At 51.0% G+C, this 21,559-nt stretch overlaps 1 protein-coding gene across 2 annotated transcripts in view; it reads right to left on the bottom strand.

Annotated features, from left to right (window-relative positions):
- Positions 1–21,559, bottom strand: part of LOC142492553 (uncharacterized) — a 120,103-nt gene that overhangs the window by 12,034 nt on the left and 86,510 nt on the right. Inside the window, exons 9-16 of one of the 2 annotated variants that reach the window (XM_075595252.1) lie at positions 19,740–19,877; positions 19,403–19,552; positions 16,174–16,323; positions 11,086–11,223; positions 8,724–8,870; positions 6,859–7,032; positions 6,139–6,279; positions 5,287–5,430 (exon numbers count right to left, since the gene is read on the bottom strand). In XM_075595252.1, coding sequence (XP_075451367.1) covers positions 5,287–5,430; positions 6,139–6,279; positions 6,859–7,032; positions 8,724–8,870; positions 11,086–11,223; positions 16,174–16,323; positions 19,403–19,552; positions 19,740–19,877 — 1,182 coding nt within the window. The remainder of the gene's footprint in view (positions 1–5,286; positions 5,431–6,138; positions 6,280–6,858; positions 7,033–8,723; positions 8,871–11,085; positions 11,224–16,173; positions 16,324–19,402; positions 19,553–19,739; positions 19,878–21,559) is intronic. The other variant, XM_075595253.1, reaches the window with a different exon arrangement.

The following is a 21,559-nucleotide window of genomic DNA, read 5'->3' as shown; positions in this document are numbered from 1 at the left end:
TCTAATGTAAATAAATCTAATTTAGCTAGTGTAAGGAATAGGGGAACACACCCCCTTCGGCGTGCTCCCTCCTTACTTGCCGCATCTCAGTTCCCGCTCTCCTTATAGAGCATGCATGCACCCGCGGTTCCCTACTCGTACCACGGAGCCCGGCCACCCTCGGTCGCATCACACATTCTCTCACGCGTGGCGCGTACACGTGATGGCGTGCGCCGCCCTCCAGCTGCGAGTCAACTTCACGCCCCCTTGTGGCGTATTCTCTACCCATGCCTAGTTTCCCTGATGTCTCCCTGTATGGCGTGCGCCGTCCTCTAGCTGCGAGTCAAGATTCCCTGTTGATTCTCTGTGTGGTAGAAAAAGCAGGATATTCAGCGCTCGTGCTGTGTGATGGTGGTGATGATCCCTTTGCAGCATGTACATAGGTGTTCTCCTTGGTAGTACTTAGCCGTCCAGCTGCACAGCTGTTCTGAGGTGGGGTTGGATCCCCTCAGTTTTTGTGTATTTTTAATAAATTACCTTCCACTAATCCCTGGTGCGCATTTGTGCATTTTTTATTATCTTGATTCTCTGTGTGGCGGGCGCTGCCCCTAGCTGCGAGTCTTCCTTCCTATGCATCGCTGCCCCTAGCTGCGAGTCTTCCTTCCTATGCATCGCTGCCCCTTAGTCTGTTGGATCGCTCGGGGTTTGATCCTTAAGAGGGGGGCACTGTAACGATGCGCGGAACACGCCCCCTGCGGCATGTTCCTTCCGTACCTGTTTCCTTCTGATCGCCGCCCTCTAGCTGCGAGTCAAGATCCTGTGTCTTTAAGGATTCTGACGCAAACGACGCCATCTTGCTTCCTGGCAAATCCTGCCCTCCTCCTCCTGACAGGAAGTAAGCCTCTCTCTGACTTTCTCATTGCTTACAGCTGCTGCTTCCTTTAAATAGCACTCAGTGGCTACCTATCTGGGTTCCTGTAAGTACTACCATTGTATGCTGCTCCTGACTGGACCTCCTTGGGATCTTTACTCATCTCCTTTGGATTCCAGAAGACTGGGACAGTCACTCTTATACTACTGAGGTTAGTTTACCGTCGGGTAGTGTAGGTACCTGCTTAGTAGGGTTCACCTTGACGTGGTAGCAGGCTTATAAATCCTTGGCCAATGGATTAGACTAAGAACCCTTATGTTATATTTAGTTTCCCTGCACCTTGCTGTTTCTGGCATTATGCCTTTAAGGAGGCTGGACGTCCTCCAAGAAGCAATTACCCTTGTGGATGTTACCTTATGCTCTGGACTCCATGCTTATGTTCCTGTTCCATATTCCTGGTTTCCGTTTCCAGACTCCTGTGCTGAAGCGTTGGCTTCCCGCAATCCCCACGTTGGTGCCTGAGAGCGCGTGCACTCCTGCTCTGCTGTCAGAGCGTGCGCGCGCGTGCAGCGGGATCACTCGTGTCCCTGAGTAGGCACCGCACCTCCGGACGTGTAGCTAGCCTCTCCTCATAAGTTAGATTGTCCATCCCCTTTATTAATTTGGTTGCTCTTCTCTGCACTCTCTCTAGTTCCATAATGTCTTTTCTTAGGATTGGTGCCCAAAATTGTACTCCATATTCAAGGTGTGGTTACCACCATTGGGATTAAATGAAGAACTGTTTTATAAATATTTATTGTACATCCATAGTTCAACATTTGTTGTTTTCTCTTCCATGGTCATGCCATACCACACATTTCCCCACTTGTCACACTCTCTTCCCCCGTTGGACCTGTTCTGCGCGTTATCTTCATCTATCCCGCCTGCTGCACTGGCTCATTATCCCATCTATAGTTGCCAGTGGCACGGCTCACCCTTCGCGCGCATGCGCCAGTTGCTAAGGACACGATCAGGAGCTGCACTTGGATACCCTACTCAAACCAGCCAAAGGAGAGACGCGTCACCATGGGTACAGTGGTCTGCACTCGGCTCGCATTGAATCATGGGACCCTCACAAGCGCAGGTTACCAATGATGCCTGCGCACGCTACCAACAGACCGTGCTGTGAGCCGCCCCTGGATACCTGACGTCAGCCAGCTCAGTGAGAGACGCGTCGCCATAGATGCACATCCCGCCCCAGTGCGCGCAATGCATAGGATTTGGCCATGGCATTGTTTACACCAGCGCAAGCCACCCTCATTCCCAATGACGAGTTGCGTTGGGCTTCACTCACATTGGCAGTTTGTGCTACACATGAGCTGGCCTGTGATTGGTCTACAGACCAGGGTGGGGGTTCTACATCAGCTGCAGCAGGAGATTTTCGCTGACTTTGTATTGATTGCATTATTGATTCAGGTGGGGGTTTGCACATTGGTGTGGGGTATATATAGGAGTCACATTCAGGCACTCACTGCACTACCCTGGGGAAGGTCCACCTGCGAGGACCGAAACGTCGGTAGCGGTGCCCTGTATAACTAATACAAATCTCTCTGAACTTCAAACTTGCTGTGTGCTGTCTCTCTGTCATCGGACTGGTTCTGGTAACTGTACATTTATCTCATTTCTATGGGACAAGCATCAGCATTTTCTAGAGACGGCGTGTCCAAACTGCTATGCAAAAGCCACCGCCTGGACTGGAACCCTTACCCTGCTTAGATCAGCTGCCTAATCCTGGCGCGCTGGTAAATACTGTCCCGCTCCTCTCCATACACTGGGAACCAGTCATTAGCACAGGAGAGGAGCGGTATTTATCAGCTGAGGGGGCGGGGTGAAGCTTCGATCAACAGCAGCATCCCGTCTCCCTCGGCATTGGGGGGCCAGCGGTCGGGCCTGCAAGTGAGGGCCCACGGGGCTGGCGGGGACCCCAGGTCACGTGTTCCACCAATGTCCTACGCCTACTGGGACGTATGACAAGTCATCTGATTATTCCTGTTCCAGCTGCAGATCTATTATGGTTTGTGTTCCCTTCTCTTTAAATTGCGCACCTTGTTTATTGCACAAACTGCCTTTCCTTCTGCTGTATGTAGGTTTTATGTAAGATTCTGCCGCTGTTTTCCTGGGAATAAAACATACAATTAATCCGTTCGCTTTTGTCCATTAGGAAAGCTTTTCACTCCTGAGGCGAGCGCTTTTATTTGGCACGCACACCCAAAGTATGTGTGTGTGCTTCTCAGTGCAGGGAGGTGGCACTGAGCACATTGTGTTATCAGGGTGTCAGGGACTCCTGGGGAGCCCGCAAACAAACGGGCCTGGGGTGGGGTGCTACTCCTGGAACCCGTGGTAAAGTAGAAGGGCACCTGTGAGATTTGGGGGCTGTGCTCCTGTGGGGAGGGGAATGGTCTGACAGCCAGTAATGGTTTAACCCCTTACTCATAATCACGTGAGAAGCAGCCAGTGCACCTGGAGGTGCTTGCCCCCCAAAAAACCTGATTGGGGCAATATTTATTATCATCCGGCATCCAATGGAATTGGGTTTCTAGAAGTCGAGATTAGTGTGAGATAATAATATACGAAGGAGGCATCTGCTATATTTGCAGAACCCCAAGGTGTGTATAGTACGAGAGGCACAGTGTAGTAACACTTTGTGTTTATTAGTTGTGGAGACGGATGTGTTACTACATCTACATACAAGATGGTATTCCATGCCAGAATTACTACTGAATCCTATCGGTAATCTGTGGCATCCTGGGATCTCTGGATCAATGCACAGATAGGTTTTCTTTGATATACAGAAATGTATTGTTAACCTGTATCTACTGTACTTGTCACTCCCCAAATCCCAAGCCTGGGCACTTAAGAAAATATGCACTTTATTGCTTGGAAATGCCTCTCTACATGTCAATTTAGCAGTGAAAATACAGTGGTTTTGCCTTGTTACTGTTGGATCGCGCATGGTGCGTCTTGCCGTTCAGCTGGAGGGGTGCGTGGACTCCCCTCTCCACGTGCACACACGCAAGTCGGCCGTTCCTCCCGGACACGCACACGCAACTGCAGTGAGCGCACGCTGCGCGCTCCCTGCGCATGCGCGTCATCATAGAAGCAATGACGGGACCATCCTCAGCTGCGTTACACCTGGATCTAAGGTAACTGCTTCCTATCAGCTCTCTACTTACTGCTAATACACTCCCTCCTGCCTCCTCCTCATTGGCTCATCTCCCTACTTATATCCACCCAGTCCTGTCTTGTAGCTGAGCATAGACCCTTGTTAACGCACCGTGCTCATTGCAGCCTGAGCTTGCTTGTATCTGAACCTGTCTTGTAGCTGAGCATAGACCCTTGTTAACGCACCGTGCTCATTGCAGCCTGAGCTTGCCTGTATCTGAACCTGCCTTGTTGCTGAGCATAGACCCTTGTTAACGCACCGTGCTCATTGCAGCCTGAGCTTGCCTGTATCTGAACCTGTCTTGTGGCTGAGCATAGACCCTTGTTAACGCACCGTGCTCATTGCAGCCTGAGCTTGCTTGTATCTGAACCTGTCTTGTAGCTGAGCATAGACCCTTGTTAACGCACCGTGCTCATTGCAGCCTGAGCTTGCCTGTATCTGAACCTGCCTTGTTGCTGAGCATAGACCCTTGTTAACGCACCGTGCTCATTGCAGCCTGAGCTTGCCTGTATCTGAACCTGTCTTGTAGCTGAGCATAGACCCTTGTTAACGCACCGTGCTCATTGCAGCCTGAGCTTGCCTGTATCTGAACCTGTCTTGTTGCTGAGCATAGACCCTTGTTAACACACCGTGCTCATTGCAGCCTGAGCTTGCCTGTATCTGAACCTGTCTTGTAGCTGAGCATAGACCCTTGTTAACGCACTCTGCTCATTGCAGCCTGAGCTTGCCTGTATCTGAACCTGTCATGATCTCCGTTGTGACCCCTGCCTGTACCTAACCTGTCTCTTCTACATCCCTGGACTTCGGCGCGTTATTGGACTTCTGCTCTCTCCACCCCACGGCCACGGCTTACAGACTATGACTATTCTCCTCTTTCCAACCCCGGACCACGGCAAGTACTCTGACCCACCTACACTCTCCTACCCTGACCCGGCTACACATCCCTGGCTCTGCTATCCGGACCTGGCCCCGTGGTTGTAGGGCGGCGGAATATACACATCCCTGACTCTGCTATCCGGACCTGGCCCCGTGGTTGTAGGGCGGCGGAATATACACATCCCTGACTCTGCTATCCGGACCTGGCCCCGTGGTTGTAGGGCGGCGGTATATACACATCCCCACCTCGGCCCCGCGGTCTAGTCCAGGTTGTAGTGAGCCTCCGTGACAGAGACACAGGTGAGTTGTATAACTATATATCATGTTACCAGGACACATCTAAAGTGCATGTTGTTACCTTCTTCAGACTGCACACACTTCTTGCCACCATCGGAGATACAGCACTTCTCATTCCGTGAGCAGTCAGCATCACTACTGCAGTACACAGAGCTACAGGACAGGTGCTTCTCCTCCTCACCCCTGGGGCATGTCCCAGGAGGCTCTGCAGAGACAGACATGTGTAAGGACTGACGCCGAGGAAGGCTGTCAGTGATGTATGTATCGTCAATGTCTTGTCTCAGTAAGACACCGAGTAACGGGGAGCGCAGGGGGACTCAGAGACGCAGGATCGTACCCGAGAAACAGGACGAAGGTATAACTTGGATTGTGGCTTAGAGATACTATTCCTTGGATGCGATAAAAGGTGTTTCTCTTTCATGTGTTAATAAGAAGGAATGCACAGCCGTGAGGGAAAAATGTAACATAGCATATACAATATTAAACACACACGCACACACACACACACATGCGCACACAATATAACCCAAGAGATTTTAAAGGATTAACTGTTTGAGATTATGAATTAGGTCTAAAGACTCACGAAAGAACAACTTTTGTTGCTAATGTTGTGAATAAAGAATCAATAAAGTTGTCACGTTTCAAATCACCGTAGACCAGTTTAATTACAGTATTAGACCACAGAGATAACCATTAGTTTAAAACAGGAGACCAACAATTATTTAGAATTCAAGTCAACATTTACAAATCTAGAAGAGTAAAGAATAGCTATAATTATTTAATCGAAGGAGATTCTAGTGTGAATTTTGAGCTCTAAGGCTGGGATTCTGAATAAAAAACAGCATCACTGCTTTGTTCTAGAGTAAGTATCCCACTTCACACACCAACCAGAAATGTGACATTGTTCTGTTACCTGGTTCAGCGTGCCAGCAGCTCTTTCCACAGATATCACAGCACTTCCGTTGGCCAGGGCAGTCACAGTCGCTCTTACACGTTGGCTCTGAGAGAGGTAACTGACACGTCGCAAAAATAAAAGGACACCGCCCCTGTTTCACTGCAACGGGAGATCAATAATTTCAAGAGTGCATGGAATTTGCCTGTTTCTGCATTATCTTAATTAATAATAATTATATATATATATATTATATCCATAGTCTTTTACAGTTAAATATCCGAGCCTTTCATGTGGTCACCTCTGGTTTGGAATCCTGGCAGAATATTTACACAGCTAAATAGCAGACTCCCAAGGAGAGGAAAGGATGACATTGTTACCGCAGTGTGCAGAATGTGGGTGACTGAGGAGAGACTAAGTAATGTTCCCCTGGTCACACACACAGACTGCAAGGGGCTGAGGCAGGAAAAGAACCCACAAGGTTGTGTATTACCTGCTCTAATCCCTACACTACATACACAATCACACCGATACTGTGATGTATCGCTTAATTAGTTATTCTCTAACCCACAGGTTTCTCTGCGGAGGACTTAATAGGATTAATGCTTCCCCTCCTGTTTCTCTGGAACACTTCTAACGTACTTATCCTAACACAGCGCAGTCACCATACACAAGGGGGGGATGGGTGAGGCACAACCTTCTTCTGGGCAACACAACGGGATAATGCGGGGCAACTCCTACCTTTTACAGCGGTAACACATTTCCACCCACAGTCAGCACAGCAGCATTTTTGGGAGCTGCGACACTCGCGGTCACTGTGACACTCAGCCCGTCCAGGCTTGGTATAGAGGCAGGCGCTGGGATCAAAGTGAGGACAAACAAGTTGCACGTCTAACGGAGGAACAAGGACATCTGCTGGGGTTAGAGAAAGGATCAAGGTGAGGAACTGAGCTGGCAAAGTGTCTGTAGACATTTGGTCTTCTGGACTATTATTATCTCCGCGTTCATAGCTTTGCCACTGTGATGCATACACCACAGGTAGGGGCTTCCACAAGGGGTCACTAGTACTTCAGGTAGAACCTTCACAGACCTGTGCTCCTATCCAGGCTTTATTATTTATTAGTGGCTCCTCCTTCCCAGGGTTTAAGCCCGCCCCTCCCCACCTCCCTAGTTTGCAGGTCCTTTCATTCTGCTGGATATAGACCCAAGGTGGTCTTTCTCCCTCCTAATAGAGGTAAATGAGAATTGTAATCCAAATAGAGATATATATAAGTATTTTATCTGGTAGTGTTAGGACTTGCGAACAGGTGTCTGCATTGTGGTGGCTCGCAGGCTTACAACGCTTTGGCCAAATGGTTATAGTAAATGACCCTATTTTCAAGAGAATATATAAGTATTTTACTGTGTATTTTTGTCATTGTGATGTAGCATTGGGCTTCTGTGTTGTTGCTTTATAATACTTATAATGTACAGCACTGTTCATCGTAGTGTGGCCTTCAGTGAGATTGGAGGTGAGTTAATAACAAGCAATCTTCAATCCCTTCTGTGTATCCTCAGATAATGACAGACTTCTCTGTTCCTGACGGCTGCAGACGGCACCTATACAAGATTCCTGCCGCTGCCAGCAAAGGGATTACATTTTTCCGATTCCCAGGGATCCCACATGGCAGAATCTTGGTAATCCCACGCATCAGATTCCTGGTGATCTGATACAGCAGATTAACGGGGACCCCATGTGGCAGATTCCTGGGGATCCCATGCAGAAGATTCCCGGGGAATCCATATGGAAGATTCCCAGGAATTCCACGCGGTTGATTCAAAGGGATCCCACAAGCAGATTCCTGGGGATCCCACATGGCAGAATACATACCAACGTTATTTAAAAGGGTCCTACTCAATCTCCTGATTGCTGGCAAACAGCAAGAAATCAATGGATAAGTCTCTCCTAATTCCTCCCTTAGGCCGCACTCATGGTGGGGGCATTGCTATGCGCGTGCGCACTTTTGGGACTCTTACCTGATTTCCTATTGCAGTTCCTCAAGTGCTCGCGACGCTGTAGCGCGTCGATGCTGCTACATTTTGGCCAGGCAAGTCAATTTGTGATTTCGGGCTGCAGTCGCGTGATGTCTGCGTAACGTAAGCTGGTTCAGCCAATGAGGGCGCACCAACTTTGTGACGCGTCCGTGACTTGTTCGCCACGCATCCGCCATGCCCCCGATCACCTCCCCAATCTCCTGTAGCCCAGTGCACACATCGCTGGGGCTGCAGGAGTGTGCACGGTGGCGTGCACTGTGTGGCGCGCCTGCGCCACCATCTTGTGCTCGGTCTTAAGCTCCAAACCCCACATTAGATCTGCCTGTAGCACTTAGGATGAGGGAGGGGGCCCCCAGGAGCACTTTATGTCAAAGCGGGGATGGGATTAAAGATGTTTTGGGGCAGGGCTAATGACTATTCAGAAGCAGAGTCAACAATGTCTTGGGGGGAGCAAACCCCCCAATTTTGGTGGAGGAAACTCTGGCATGCATGTTACAGGGATCCCATGACTAGTTCTGTGAGATAGGTCAGTCTGCAGATGGAGGCGCTGTGGATGTGTTACTCCATGTTACCTGTGGTGGGCACCACACACTGCATTCTGCCCTCCGACAAGCAGCACTTCTCATGTGTTGTGCAGTCAGTGTCCCTGCTGCAGAGCATAGAGGAGCATTGCATCTTCTCCTCCGTCATCACAGGTAAGGGACAGACCCCTGGTGGCTCTGCAGAGACAGACACACAAACATGAATTACAGCACTGAGCGGGGATACACCATGACACCTCCTGGCACTGGAACACGCCTTGCATGGGCTCTTATGTCTTATACTGAGAAAATATGGGTCATAACTAGTAATAACTAGGTACAGGCCCAAGTATGGGATGCCGGAATCGACTGCAAGTTTAATTCTCTCACGTCACGGCCCACGTTACCGGGGCATTTAAACTTGCAGACGATACCAGCCCCCCCCATACCGAGGCTTGTATTCCGGCAAGCAGGATGTGAAACTAATGTGGTTCAACTCTGGAGACCCCCTGCTTCAATACTACGTAATTAAAATAAATACATTATGATCGCCTGTTAGAGCTGTGCAGGGAGAGGGACCGAGTCTGTCTGCTCTCACTGCGCAGCTCTTTCACACTGGTGCAGCCCGGCAGGATTAACACAGTCAGAGTCCCATTCAAAAGGAGGGACCCCCGCTGTAGTAATACTGATGCGTAATTGTGAGCAGAAAAAAGATTGGTTGAAACAGCCAAATCCAGTAAAAAGCACCATCAACGCACCGGGTATGTACAAAAATAAAAAACTTTTATTGTACTACATATTAAAAAACATACGAAGGAGAAAACAGGAAAATTCTCCCACGCGTTTCAGGCTACACAGCCCTTTCTCAAGGAGTATGCGTAATTAGTCGGGCCCTGGGAAAGACAGGCAGTTGTCAGGCAGCTTTCAACTGCAGTTTCCTTGCAGAATACTCATCAATACAGCTGCAACTGCCAGTTGTAGACTGCTTGAGAAGTCTGCACTAAAACCCATCCCACGCTGTGAGATTCCTGAAGCCAGGGTAATGGCCCATCGGATTAACACCGCAGGGGTTTCCTGCATTTCAATGGGTCTCACGCTGTGTGATCCTATCCGGGCTGGGAGTCCCATTCAAACACAGAGCCCCCTGCTGTGTTAATCCGATGGTCCATCACAGCCTGCTCTGGACCATCTCAGGAGTTACTGAGAGATGGTCACAGATTTTCCTTGGCAAGCTGTCTAAAACCAGCAGTTGCATCTGTACATCTTGCTGCACCTGTAAACGGGAATACGCAATTAACATGAAAAAGTCAAGGTTGTGGCAATACTGTACTGTATGTAACTTAAACGATGCATCATTTGCAGGCTGAGTAATTAAGCTGCACCTTTTAAAACTATAATGGCCTGAAAAAGAATCCAGGATAATATTACATGGGATGTAGGCAAGATTTGATTATCATGTACAACTGAGCCTGAGTTAAGGTCAAGGTTAAGGTCATCCAACACACACAATAACAACACACACACACACACACACACACACACACACACACACACACACACACACACACACACACACACACACACACACACACACACACACACACACATACTCAATCACAACACACACAACACACAATCATAAGTCACACACTTTCACCTGGGGGGAGTATTAAGCATGCTCCGGTGGGTAAACACGACAGGAGGAGGGGATGTCTGTGTGCAGGGAAGGCCCCGCCCCCGCAGCAAGGCCCCGCACCCACAGCAGGCAGACAGCACAGAGAAGCAGCAGCAAGCCCCGCCCCCTCTGCCGGCAGACAGCACAGAGAAGCAGCAGCAAGCCCCGCCCCCTCTGCAGGCAGACAGCACAGAGAAGCAGCAGCAAGCCCCGCCCCCTCTGCAGGCAGACAGCACAGAGAAGCAGCAGCAAGCCCCGCCCCCTCTGCAGGCAGACAGCACAGAGAAGCAGCATTACGGAGCTTCTGGCCACCCGTGCACAGCTCTGCCCGCCCCCCAGGTTTCGCTGCATGCTGCCTGCGCCCCCCCTAAATAATCTTTTGCCCCCCTAAAGGGGCGCGCCCCCCAGTTTGCGCACCACTGCTCTTGGAAATAATAGCTGAAGATCGGAGGGGGTTCCTGGACAGCTAAAGATACTTTGATGTGAGGAGCTCACACGCCTGTGTGAGTATAGCCGCTATCTTTTACAAGCTTTTACCCCAAACACTATTGATGCCTTTTTGGTTTATTATTTTTTTGGTGATTACATTCATGTTCAACCACTAACTGAGTTTTTTTATATACTTTTTATATACGTTTTGTATCCTCTGCTCTCACCACAACTATATCTCTACTTTCATTACACGGAGTAAGTATCCCACAGCACACACCAACCAAGAAGGAGATGTCGCTCGGTTACCTGGGGCAGGGTCCCTGCAGCTCTTTCCACAGACATTACAGCACTTCTGTTTGCCAGGGCAGTCACTGTCATTCTCACACGTTGGCTGTGGGAAAGGCCACGGACACCCATCAATAGAGGGGCATCGCCCAAATTTCACTGCAACAGAGAGACAGTAGAGAGAAAACTATTTAATAAATAGCCTGCAAACCTGTACGTTCATATCTATAGCAGCACAAAGTATGAAAGCAGACTGGAGCGGTACTGATAGTTCTGAAAAAAAACATGATTCAATTTATGAAAATACACAATATAATTTCAATCCATATTAACTATCTGAAGGAGTTAACTTAATGGACAGATACTGCCCTCTTATGAAGTAATTACAACTATTATAGGCTACATTTATTTTAATTAGTATTCATTTTTATGTTTTATCTGGAACCATTTAGAAATTGTTCTGAGTGCTCTAAGATTTTATTAATAAAAATGCAATAACTACACACAAACTGGTTCATAGACATTGTCACGTGAGACCAGGTTACTACAGGAGCCTGGTGTAAGGTTCGGGCTTAGGCCCCGTCCCCTTGACACGTCCCCGACGCCACGGGTAACGCGCATCAGGCTGAACTTGCGCGCAGGCACTGCGCTGTCAGGCAGGGGGGCGCCGCAAGTATCGGCCTCAGGCTCCGCCCCCGTGACGCATCCCGTGACAACATGGGTGATGTGTATCGCACTCAAGCTACGCGCAGGCACCACATGGTTGCAACTAGACTCGCTGCTAACATTAATCCACACCTGCAGGCAGGCACCTCCCCTGCGGATCATGTTCTTACTCACAGCCCTGTGCTTCTCTGCCATTGGTTATCTGTCCTTTATATGCTCAGCCAGCCCTGCTGCCAGTTGGCTGAGCATAAACTTCCTCCTTGTGACGTTGTGCTTGCCTCAAGCATCCTGCTGCCTTGTCTCTTACCTTGAACTTTCTTATCTTGCCTCCTTGCACCTTGACCTCGGCTTTTACCTTGACCCCCACCTTTCCAGACCCCTTGACCTCGGCTTGCACCTGGACCCCCTTGATATATGTTATGTTTTTCTATTCTATGACTTCGAGACGAACTCCCCTGACACATGTGCGGAGGTGTCAGGTTTCTGGTTCTGGAATGTTCCTTGAGAGTGCTAGCAGAGCAGCAGCAATCCCAGTGGACAAGTATAGGTACTGCAGGCTTAGAACATGACAAACACAAAACCAATTGTGTCCCTAATATACTGACAACAAAAGGCCAAGGTGTCATTTTCTATGTGAATGTCATGTTTAAAGTTACAAATGTCTTATTAATTTAGTGGTTTAGCTTGTGCATAATTTGTTACTGTTTGTTTATATTTAGGGAATATTGTTTTCACTGTATTGGTGTTATACTGAGGTATATTATCAGTCCAGAGAGATAGGAGAACAAACAAATATAAAGGTAATTTTATGTTAAATGGTCTGAAATATCTGTATAAAACCATAACAATAATACATCATTGGGTACATATGTATGGTATGCTTATTTATTGGTGTTATACAGCACTGGCAATGTATACAGCACTTTACAAAACACACAATAGGAGTACAGGACATTTCTATACAATAAGTGCAACAAACAGAATTACCATAAGGTAATGGGGCAGAAGGCGGAGCTCGAGCAATTAGGTAGAGCTCAGAGCAGAATGTGGGGCTCACGGCAGAAGGTGGGGCATTAAGTGGGGATCTGGGCATGGGGCAGAAGGAGGTGCGTGGGGTAGAAGGAGGTGCGTTGGGTAGAAGGAGGTGCGTGAGGTAGAAGGAAGTGTGTGGGGTAGAAAGAGATGCGTGGGGTAGAAGGAGGTGTGTGGGGTAGAAGGAGGTGCGTGGGATAGAAGGAGGTGCGTGGGGTAGAAGAAGGTGCGTGGGGTAGAAGGTGGTGCGTGGGTAGAAGGAGGTGCATGGGGTAGAAGGAGGTGCGTGGGGTAGAAGGAGGTGCGTGGGGTAGAAGGTGCGTGGGGTAGAAGGAGGTGCGTGGGGTAGAAGGAGGTGCGTGGGGTAGAAGGAGGTGCGTGGGGTAGAAGGAGGTGCGTGGGGTAGGAGGTGGTGCGTGGGGTAAAAGGAGGTGCGTGGGGTAAAAGGAGGTGCGTGGGGTAGAAGGAGGTGCGTGGGGTAGAAGGAGGTGCGTGGGGTAGGAGGTGGTGCGTGGGGTAAAAGGAGATGCGTGGGGTAGGAGGAGGTGCGTGGGGTAGAAGGAGGGGCGTGGGGTAGAAGGTGGTGCGTGGGGTAGAAGGAAGTGCGTGGGGTTGAAGGAGGTGCGTGGGGTAGAAGGAGGTGCGTGGGGTAGAAGGAGGTGCGTGGAGTAGAAGGAGGTGCGTGGGGTAGAAGGAGGTGCGTGGGGTAGAAGGAGGTGCGTGTGGTAGGAGGTGGTGGGTGGGGTAGAAGGTGGTGCGTGGGGTAGAAGGTGGTGCGTGGGGTAGAAGGAGGTGCGTGGGGTAGAAGGAGGTGCGTGGGGTAGAAGGAGGTGCGTGGGGTAGGAGGTGGTGCGTGGGGTAGAAGGAGGTGCGTGGGGTAGGAGGTGGTGCGTGGGGTAGAAGGAGGTGCGTGGGGTAGAAGGAGGTGCGTGGGATAGAAGGAGGTGCGTGGGGTAGAAGGAGGTGCGTGGGGTAAAAGGAGGTGCGTGGGGTAAAAGGAGGTGCGTGGGGTAAAAGGAGGTGCGTGGGGTAAAAGGAGGTGCGTGGGGTAAAAGGAGGTGCGTGGGGTAAAAGGAGGTGCGTGGGGTAAAAGGAGGTGCGTGGGGTAAAAGGAGGTGCGTGGGGTAAAAGGAGGTGCGTGGGGTAAAAGGAGGTGCGTGGGGTAAAAGGAGGTGCGTGGGGTAAAAGGAGGTGCGTGGGGTAAAAGGAGGTGCGTGGAGTAAAAGGAGGTGCGTGGGGTAAAAGGAGGTGCGTGGGGTAGAAGGAGGTGCGTGGGGTAGAAGGAGGTGCGTGGGGTAGAAGGAGGTGCGTGGGGTAGAAGGAGGTGCGTGGGGTAGAAGGAGGTGCGTGGGGTAGAAGGAGGTGCGTGGGGTAGAAGGAGGTGCGTGGGGTAGGAGGTGGTGCGTGGGGTAGGAGGTGGTGCGTGGGGTAGGAGGTGGTGCGTGGGGCAGGAGGTGGTACGTGGGGTAGAAGGCTGTGCGTGGGGTAGGAGGAGGTGCGTGGGGTAGAAGGAGGTGCGTGGGGTAGGATGTGGTGCGTGGGGTAGAAGGAGTTGCGTGGGGTAGAAGGAGATGCGTGGGGAAGAAGGAGGTGCGTGGGGCAGGAGGTGGTGCGTGGGGCAGGAGGTGGTGCGTGGGGTAGAAGGCTGTGCGTGGGGTAGGAGGAGGTGCGTGGGGTAGAAGGAGGTGCGTGGGGTAGGATGTGGTGCGTGGGGTAGAAGGAGTTGCGTGGGGTAGAAGGAGATGCGTGGGGAAGAAGGAGGTGCGTGGGGCAGGAGGTGCGTGGGGTAGAAGGAGGTGCGTGGGGTAGAAGGTGGTGCGTGGGGTAGAAGGAGGTGCGTGGGGCAGAAGGAGGTGCGTGGGGTAGAAGGTGGTGCGTGGGGTAGGAGGAGGTGCGTGGGGTAGAAGGAGGTGCGTGGGGTAGAATGAGGTGCGTGGGGTAGGAGGAGGTGCGTGGGGCAGAAGGAGGTGCGTGGGGTAGAAGGATGTGCGTGGGGTAGGAGGAGGTGCGTGGGGCGGAAGGTGGTGCGTGGGGCGGAAGGAGGTGCGTGGGGCGGAAGGAGGTGCGTGGGGTAGGAGGAGGTGATTGGGGTGGAAGGAGGTCCGTGAGGTAGAAGGAGGGGCGTGGGGTAGAAGGAGGTGCGTGGGGTAGAAGGAGGTGCGTGGGGTAGAAGGAGGTGCGTGGGGTAGAAGGAGGTGCGTGGGGTAGAAGGAGGTGCGTGGGGTAGAAGGAGGTACGTGGGGTAGGAGGAGGTGCGTGGGGTAGAATGAGGTGCGTGGGGTAGGAGGAGATGCGTGGGGTAGAAGGAGGTGCGTGGGGTTAGAAGGAGGTGCGTGGGGCAGGAGGTGCGTGGGGTAGAATGAGGTGCGTGGGGTAGGAGGAGATGCGTGGGGTAGAAGGAGGTGCGTGGGGTAGGAGGAGGTGCGTGGGGTAGAAGGAGGTGCGTGGGGTAGATTGGTGTGCGTGGGGTAGAAGGAGGTGCGTGGGGTAGAAGGAGGTGAGTGGGGTAGAAGGAGGTAAGTGGGGTAGGAGGAGGTGCGTGGGGTAGGAGGAGGTGCGTGGGGTAGAAGGAGGTGCGTGGGGTAGAAGGAGGTGCGTGGGGTAGAATGAGGTGCGTGGGGTAGGAGGAGATGCATGGGGTAGAAGGAGGTGCGTGGGGTTAGAAGGAGGTGCGTGGGGCAGGAGGTGCGTGGGGTAGAATGAAGTGCGTGGGGTAGGAGGAGATGCGTGGGGTAGAAGGAGGTGCGTGGGGTAGGAGGAGATGCGTGGGGTAGAAGGAGGTGCGTGGGGTAGATTGGTGTGCGTGGGGTAGAAGGAGGTGCGTGGGGTAGAAGGAGGTGAGTGGGGTAGAAGGAGGTAAGTGGGGTAGGAGGAGGTGCGTGGGGTAGGAGGAGGTGCGTGGGGTAGGAGGAGGTGCGTAGGGTAGGAGGAGGTGCGTGGGGTAGAAGGAGGTGCGTGGGGTAGGAGGTGGTGCATGGGGTAGAAGGCTGTGCGTGGGGTAGGAGGAGGTGCGTGGGGTAGGAGGAGGTGCGTGGGGTAGAAGGAGGTTCGTGGGGTAGGAGGAGGTGCGTGGGGTAGGAGGAGGTGCGTGGGGTAGGAGGAGGTGCGTGGGGTAGGAGGAGGTGCGTGGAGTAGGAGGAGGTGCGTGGGGTAGGAGGAGGTGCGTGGGGTAGGAGGAGGTGCGTGGGGTAGGAGGAGGTGCGTGGGGTAGGAGGAGGTGCGTGTGGTAGGAGGAGGTGCGTGGGGTAGGAGGAGGTGCGTGGGGTAGGAGGAGGTGCGTGGGGTAGGAGGAGGTGCGTGGGGTAGGAGGAGGTGCGTGGGGTAGAAGGAGGTGCGTGGGGTAGAAGGAGGTGCGTGGGGTAGGAGGAGGTGCGTGGGGTAGGAGGTGGGGCTCAGGGTAGGGTCTCTTACCTCGCACAGGGGCCACACATTTCCTCCCACACTCGGAGCAGCAGCATTTCTTGGAGCTGGGACACTGGACGTCGTTGCTACATTCATCAGGTCCCGGTTTGGAAGTTAAACAGGTCGTTCGGTCATAAGGAGGGCAAGCGTTGTATACGTCTGGCAGGGGAGGAGACACGTGGGACTTACTGACGGAGCCACGGAGCAGCTCAGCCCCCGCCATGTCTCAGAGTATTAGTACACACACATAGCATGGTATACACAGCATACAGGTGTTTGGGAGGGGAGCAGCCCAGCCCCCGCCATGTCTCAGAGTATTAGTACACACACATAGCATGGTATACACAGCATACAGGTGTTTGGGAGGGGAGCAGCTCAGCTCCGCCATGTCTCAGAGTATTAGTACACACATAGCATGGTATACACAGCATACAGGTATTTGGGAGGGGAGCAGCTCAGCTCCGCCATGTCTCAGAGTATTAGTACACACACATAGCATGGTATACACAGCATGCAGGTGTTTGAGAGGGGAGCAGCTCAGCCCCCGCCATGTCTCATAGTATTAGTACACACACATAGCATGGTATACACAGCATACAGGTGTTTGGGAGGGGAGCAGCTCAGACCCCGCCATGTCTCAGAGTATTAGTACAGACACATAGCATGGTATACACAGCATACAGGTGTTTGGGAGGGGAGCAGCTCAGCCCCCGCCATGTCTCAGAGTATTAGTACACACACATAGCATGGTATACACAGCATACAGGTGTTTGGGAGGGGAGCAGCTCAGCCCCCGCCATGTCTCAGAGTATTAGTACACACACATAGCATGGTATACACAGCATACAGGTGTTTGGGAGGGGAGCAGCTCAGCCCCCGCCATGTCTCAGAGTATTAGTACACACACATAGCATGGTATACACAGCATACAGGTGTGTGGGAGGGGAGCAGCTCAGACCCCGCCATGTCTCAGAGTATTAGTACACACATAGCATGGTATACACAGCATACAGGTGTGTGGGAGGGGAGCAGCCCAGCCCCCGCCATGTCTCAGAGTATTAGTACACACACATAGCATGGTATACACAGCATACAGGTGTTTGGGAGGGGAACAGCCAAGCCCCCGCCATGTCTCAGAGTATTAGTACACACACATAGCATGGTATACACAGCATACAGGTGTTTGGGAGAGGAGTAGCCCAGCCCCCGCCATGTCTCAGAGTATTAGTACACACACATAGCATGGTATATACAGCATACAGGTGTTTGGGAGGGGAGCAGCTCAGCCCCCGCCATGTCTCAGAGTATTAGTACACACACATAGCATGGTATACACAGCATACAGGGGTTTGGGAGGGGAGCAGCCCAGCCCCCGCCGTGTCTCAGAGTATTAGTACACACACATAGCATGGTATACACAGCATGCAGGTGTTTGAGAGGGGAGCAGCTCAGCCCCCGCCATGTCTCATAGTATTAGTACACACACATAGCATGGTATACACAGCATACAGGTGTTTGGGAGGGGAGCAGCCCAGCCCCCGCCATGTCTCAGAGTATTAGTACAGACACATAGCATGGTATACACAGCATACAGGTGTTTGGGAGGGGAGCAGCTCAGACCCCGCCATGTCTCAGAGTATTAGTACAGACACATAGCATGGTATACACAGCATACAGGTGTTTGGGAGGGGAGCAGCTCAGCCCCCGCCATGTCTCAGAGTATTAGTACACACACATAGCATGGTATACACAGCATACAGGTGTGTGGGAGGGGAGCAGCTCAGACCCCGCCATGTCTCAGAGTATTAGTACACACATAGCATGGTATACACAGCATACAGGTGTGTGGGAGGGGAGCAGCCCAGCCCCCGCCATGTCTCAGAGTATTAGTACACACACATAGCATGGTATACACAGCATACAGGTGTTTGGGAGGGGAACAGCCAAGCCCCCGCCATGTCTCAGAGTATTAGTACACACACATAGCATGGTATACACAGCATACAGGTGTTTGGGAGAGGAGTAGCCCAGCCCCCGCCATGTCTCAGAGTATTAGTACACACACATAGCATGGTATATACAGCATACAGGTGTGTGGGAGGGGAGCAGTTCAGCCCTCGCCATGTCTCATAGTATTAGTACACACACATAGCATGGTATACACAGCATACAGGTGTTTGGGAGGGGAGCAGCTCAGCCCCCGCCATGTCTCAGAGTATTAGTACACACACATAGCATGGTATATACAGCATACAGGTGTTTGGGAGGGGAGCAGCTCAGCCCCCGCCATGTCTCAGAGTATTAGTACACACACATAGCATGGTATACACAGCATACAGGTGTTTGGGAGGGGAGCAGCTCAGCCCCCGCCATGTCTCAGAGTATTAGTACACACACATAGCATGGTATACACAGCATACAGGTGTTTGGGAGGGGAGCAGCTCAGCCCCCGCCATGTCTCAGAGTATTAGTACACACACATAGCATGGTATACACAGCATACAGGTGTTTGGGAGGGGAGCAGCTCAGCCCCCGCCATGTCTCAGAGTATTAGTACAGACACATAGCATAGTATACACAGCATACAGGTGTTTGGGAGGGGAGCAGCCCAGCCCCGCCATGTCTCAGAGTATTAGTACAGACACATAGCATGGTATACACAGCATACAGGTGTTTGGGAGGGGAGCAGCTCAGCCCCCGCCATGTCTCAGAGTATTAGTACAGACACATAGCATGGTATACACAGCATACAGGTGTTTGGGAGGGGAGCAGCTCAGCCCCCGCCATGTCTCAGAGTATTAGTACAGACACATAGCATAGTATACACAGCATACAGGTGTTTGGGAGGGGAGCAGCTCAGCCCCCGCCATGTCTCAGAGTATTAGTACACACACATAGCATAGTATACACAGCATACAGGTGTATGGGGTCATTGCTACTTTAACTGGAGTTGGACGAAGAATGAACATCTATGGTAGTGATTTTAAAACCTCTCCTCAGACCCCCGGGGCCAGAGCAGGTTCTAGGGACAGGGACCTCCTTACTATTGTCTCAGTTTGTATTTTTATTGTTCTCCCTCCCACATTGTACCGCGCTGCGGAATATGTTAGTGACAAACAAATAAATGATGATAATTATACCATTCAATTTATATGAAAATTAGTTGAGTTCATCTGTGTGCCAAGGTATTGGTTATACTCTATAGTATTGGGTATTGGGTTAGTATTGTATTTCTTACCTGAGGAAGGCTTCACACACTGCTGGCGGTCTCCAGACACGCAGCACTTCTCGTACACTGCACAGTCATCGTCCCTGCTGCAGAAGACAGAATCGCACTGCAGGCTCTTAACCTCCTTTACCTCATTCACGGGGCAAACTCCATTAGGTTCTGCACAGACAGATGCATTATACCAACCAAAAAGGGTAAGACGTTTTGTAAACATGTCTGCAGGTTATCAAGAGCACTTTAGGACAGTGTCCTGAACTGTGTGACTGACTGTAGTATACTATATTTCTTTCATTACACAGAGTAAGTATCCCACCGCACACACCAACCAGGAAGGAGAAGTTGTTACCTGGGACAGGGTCCCTGCAGCTCTTTCCACAGACATTACAGCACTTCTGTTTTCGAGGGCAGTCACTGTCACTCTCACACTTTGGATCTGGGAAAGGCCACGGACACCCCATAATAAGGGGGCATCGCCCAGGTTTCACTGCAACAGAGAGACAGTAGAGAGAAAACTATTTAATAAATAGCCTGCAAACCTGTACGTTCATTTCTATAGCAGCACAAAGTATGAAAACAGACTGGAGCGGTACTGATAATTCTTTTAAAAAAAACATGGTTCAATTTATGAAAATACACAATATAATTTCAATCCATATTAACTATCTGAAGGAGTTAACTTAATGGACAGATACTGCCCTCTTATGAAGTAATTACAACTATTATAGGCTGCATTTATTTTATTTAGTATTCATTTTTATGTTTTATCTTGAACCATTTAGAAATTGTTCTGAGTGCTCTAAGATTTTATTAATAAAAATGCAATAACTACAAACAAACTGATTCATAGACATTGTCACGTGAGACCAGGTTACTACAGGAGCCTGGTGTAAGGTTCGGGCTTAGGCCCCATCCCCTTGACACGTCCCCGACGCCACGGATAACGCGCATCAGGCTGAAGTTGCGCGCAAGCACTGCGCTGTCAGGCAGGGGGACGCCGCAAGTATCGGCCTCAGGCTCCGCCCCCGTGACAACATGGGTGATGTGTATCGCACTCAAGCTACGCACAGGCACCACATGGTTGCAACTAGACTCGCTGCTAACATTAATCCACACCTGCAGGCACCCACCTCCCCTACGGATCATGTTCTTACTCACAGCCTTGTGCTTCTCTGCCATTGGTTATCTGTCCTTTATATGCTCAGCCAGCCCTGCTGCCAGTTGGCTGAGCATAAACTTCCTCCTTGTGACATCGTGCTTGCCTCAAGCATCCTGCTGCCTTGTCTCTTACCTTAAACATTCTTATCTTGCCTCCTTGCACCTGGACCCCCACCTTCTCGGACCCCTTGACCTCGGCTTTTACCTGGACCCCCACATTCTCGGACCCCTTGACCTCAGCTTGATATTGGACTCCCACCTTCTCTACTCCCTGGACCCCGGCTACGCTCAACAACTATCCGAATTCTCCTATCCTAGACCACGGCGAGTATCACGACCATCCCGACCTCTCCTACTCTGACCTGGCTACACGACTACCACTCTGCTCTCCGGACACGGTTACGCGGTTGTACGTTGGTGTTTATCAATATCCCCACCTCAGCCTCGCGGCCCGTCCTGTTTGGTGAGCACCCGTTTCACCTGGTTACCCCCTACCGTCACAGACATGCCATCTTGTGTTCACAGTAACGTGTAAAGTGCAGCAATGTAACTGCTAAAACCCTTTATCAGAGACATGTATTCGGTGAGATGTATCTCTCTGTATAGTGTCACGGGAGAACTGGAATTGACACCTTTTTACTGGGATCATTCACTGAGCAAAACAAGTTAGTAAAACAAATTGTCATTTATTCACTTAAAATAGGCGTACACACAATGGAACAGAAAATAAATAGGAAAGACACACTTACTGGGGGTCTGGGCTAAAAAACGAGACTTTCCTAGCTTAAATAGAATGTAAAACAACATTTTTAGTTGACCGGGACTTAGTCCGAAATATCCTGGAACTCAAATCGGCATGAAGTTCCTGACGCCACCGCTGTATCAGCTCCGGAGGACTTGAAATAACTTGACCTCGACTTACGGTAGTGTCATGGGAGAGGGGGTTTGGCCTGGTATTAAAGGGGTTACACCCCATTTGGCCACCCCCTGCTCTCACTTTGGAAGCAAGGG

Source organism: Ascaphus truei, chromosome 4 (assembly GCF_040206685.1).
Source record: "Ascaphus truei isolate aAscTru1 chromosome 4, aAscTru1.hap1, whole genome shotgun sequence".
Lineage (NCBI taxonomy): Eukaryota > Metazoa > Chordata > Amphibia > Anura > Ascaphidae > Ascaphus > Ascaphus truei.
Note: the sequence above shows the minus strand (reverse complement) of the source record. Positions and strands in the feature narration are given on the sequence as shown.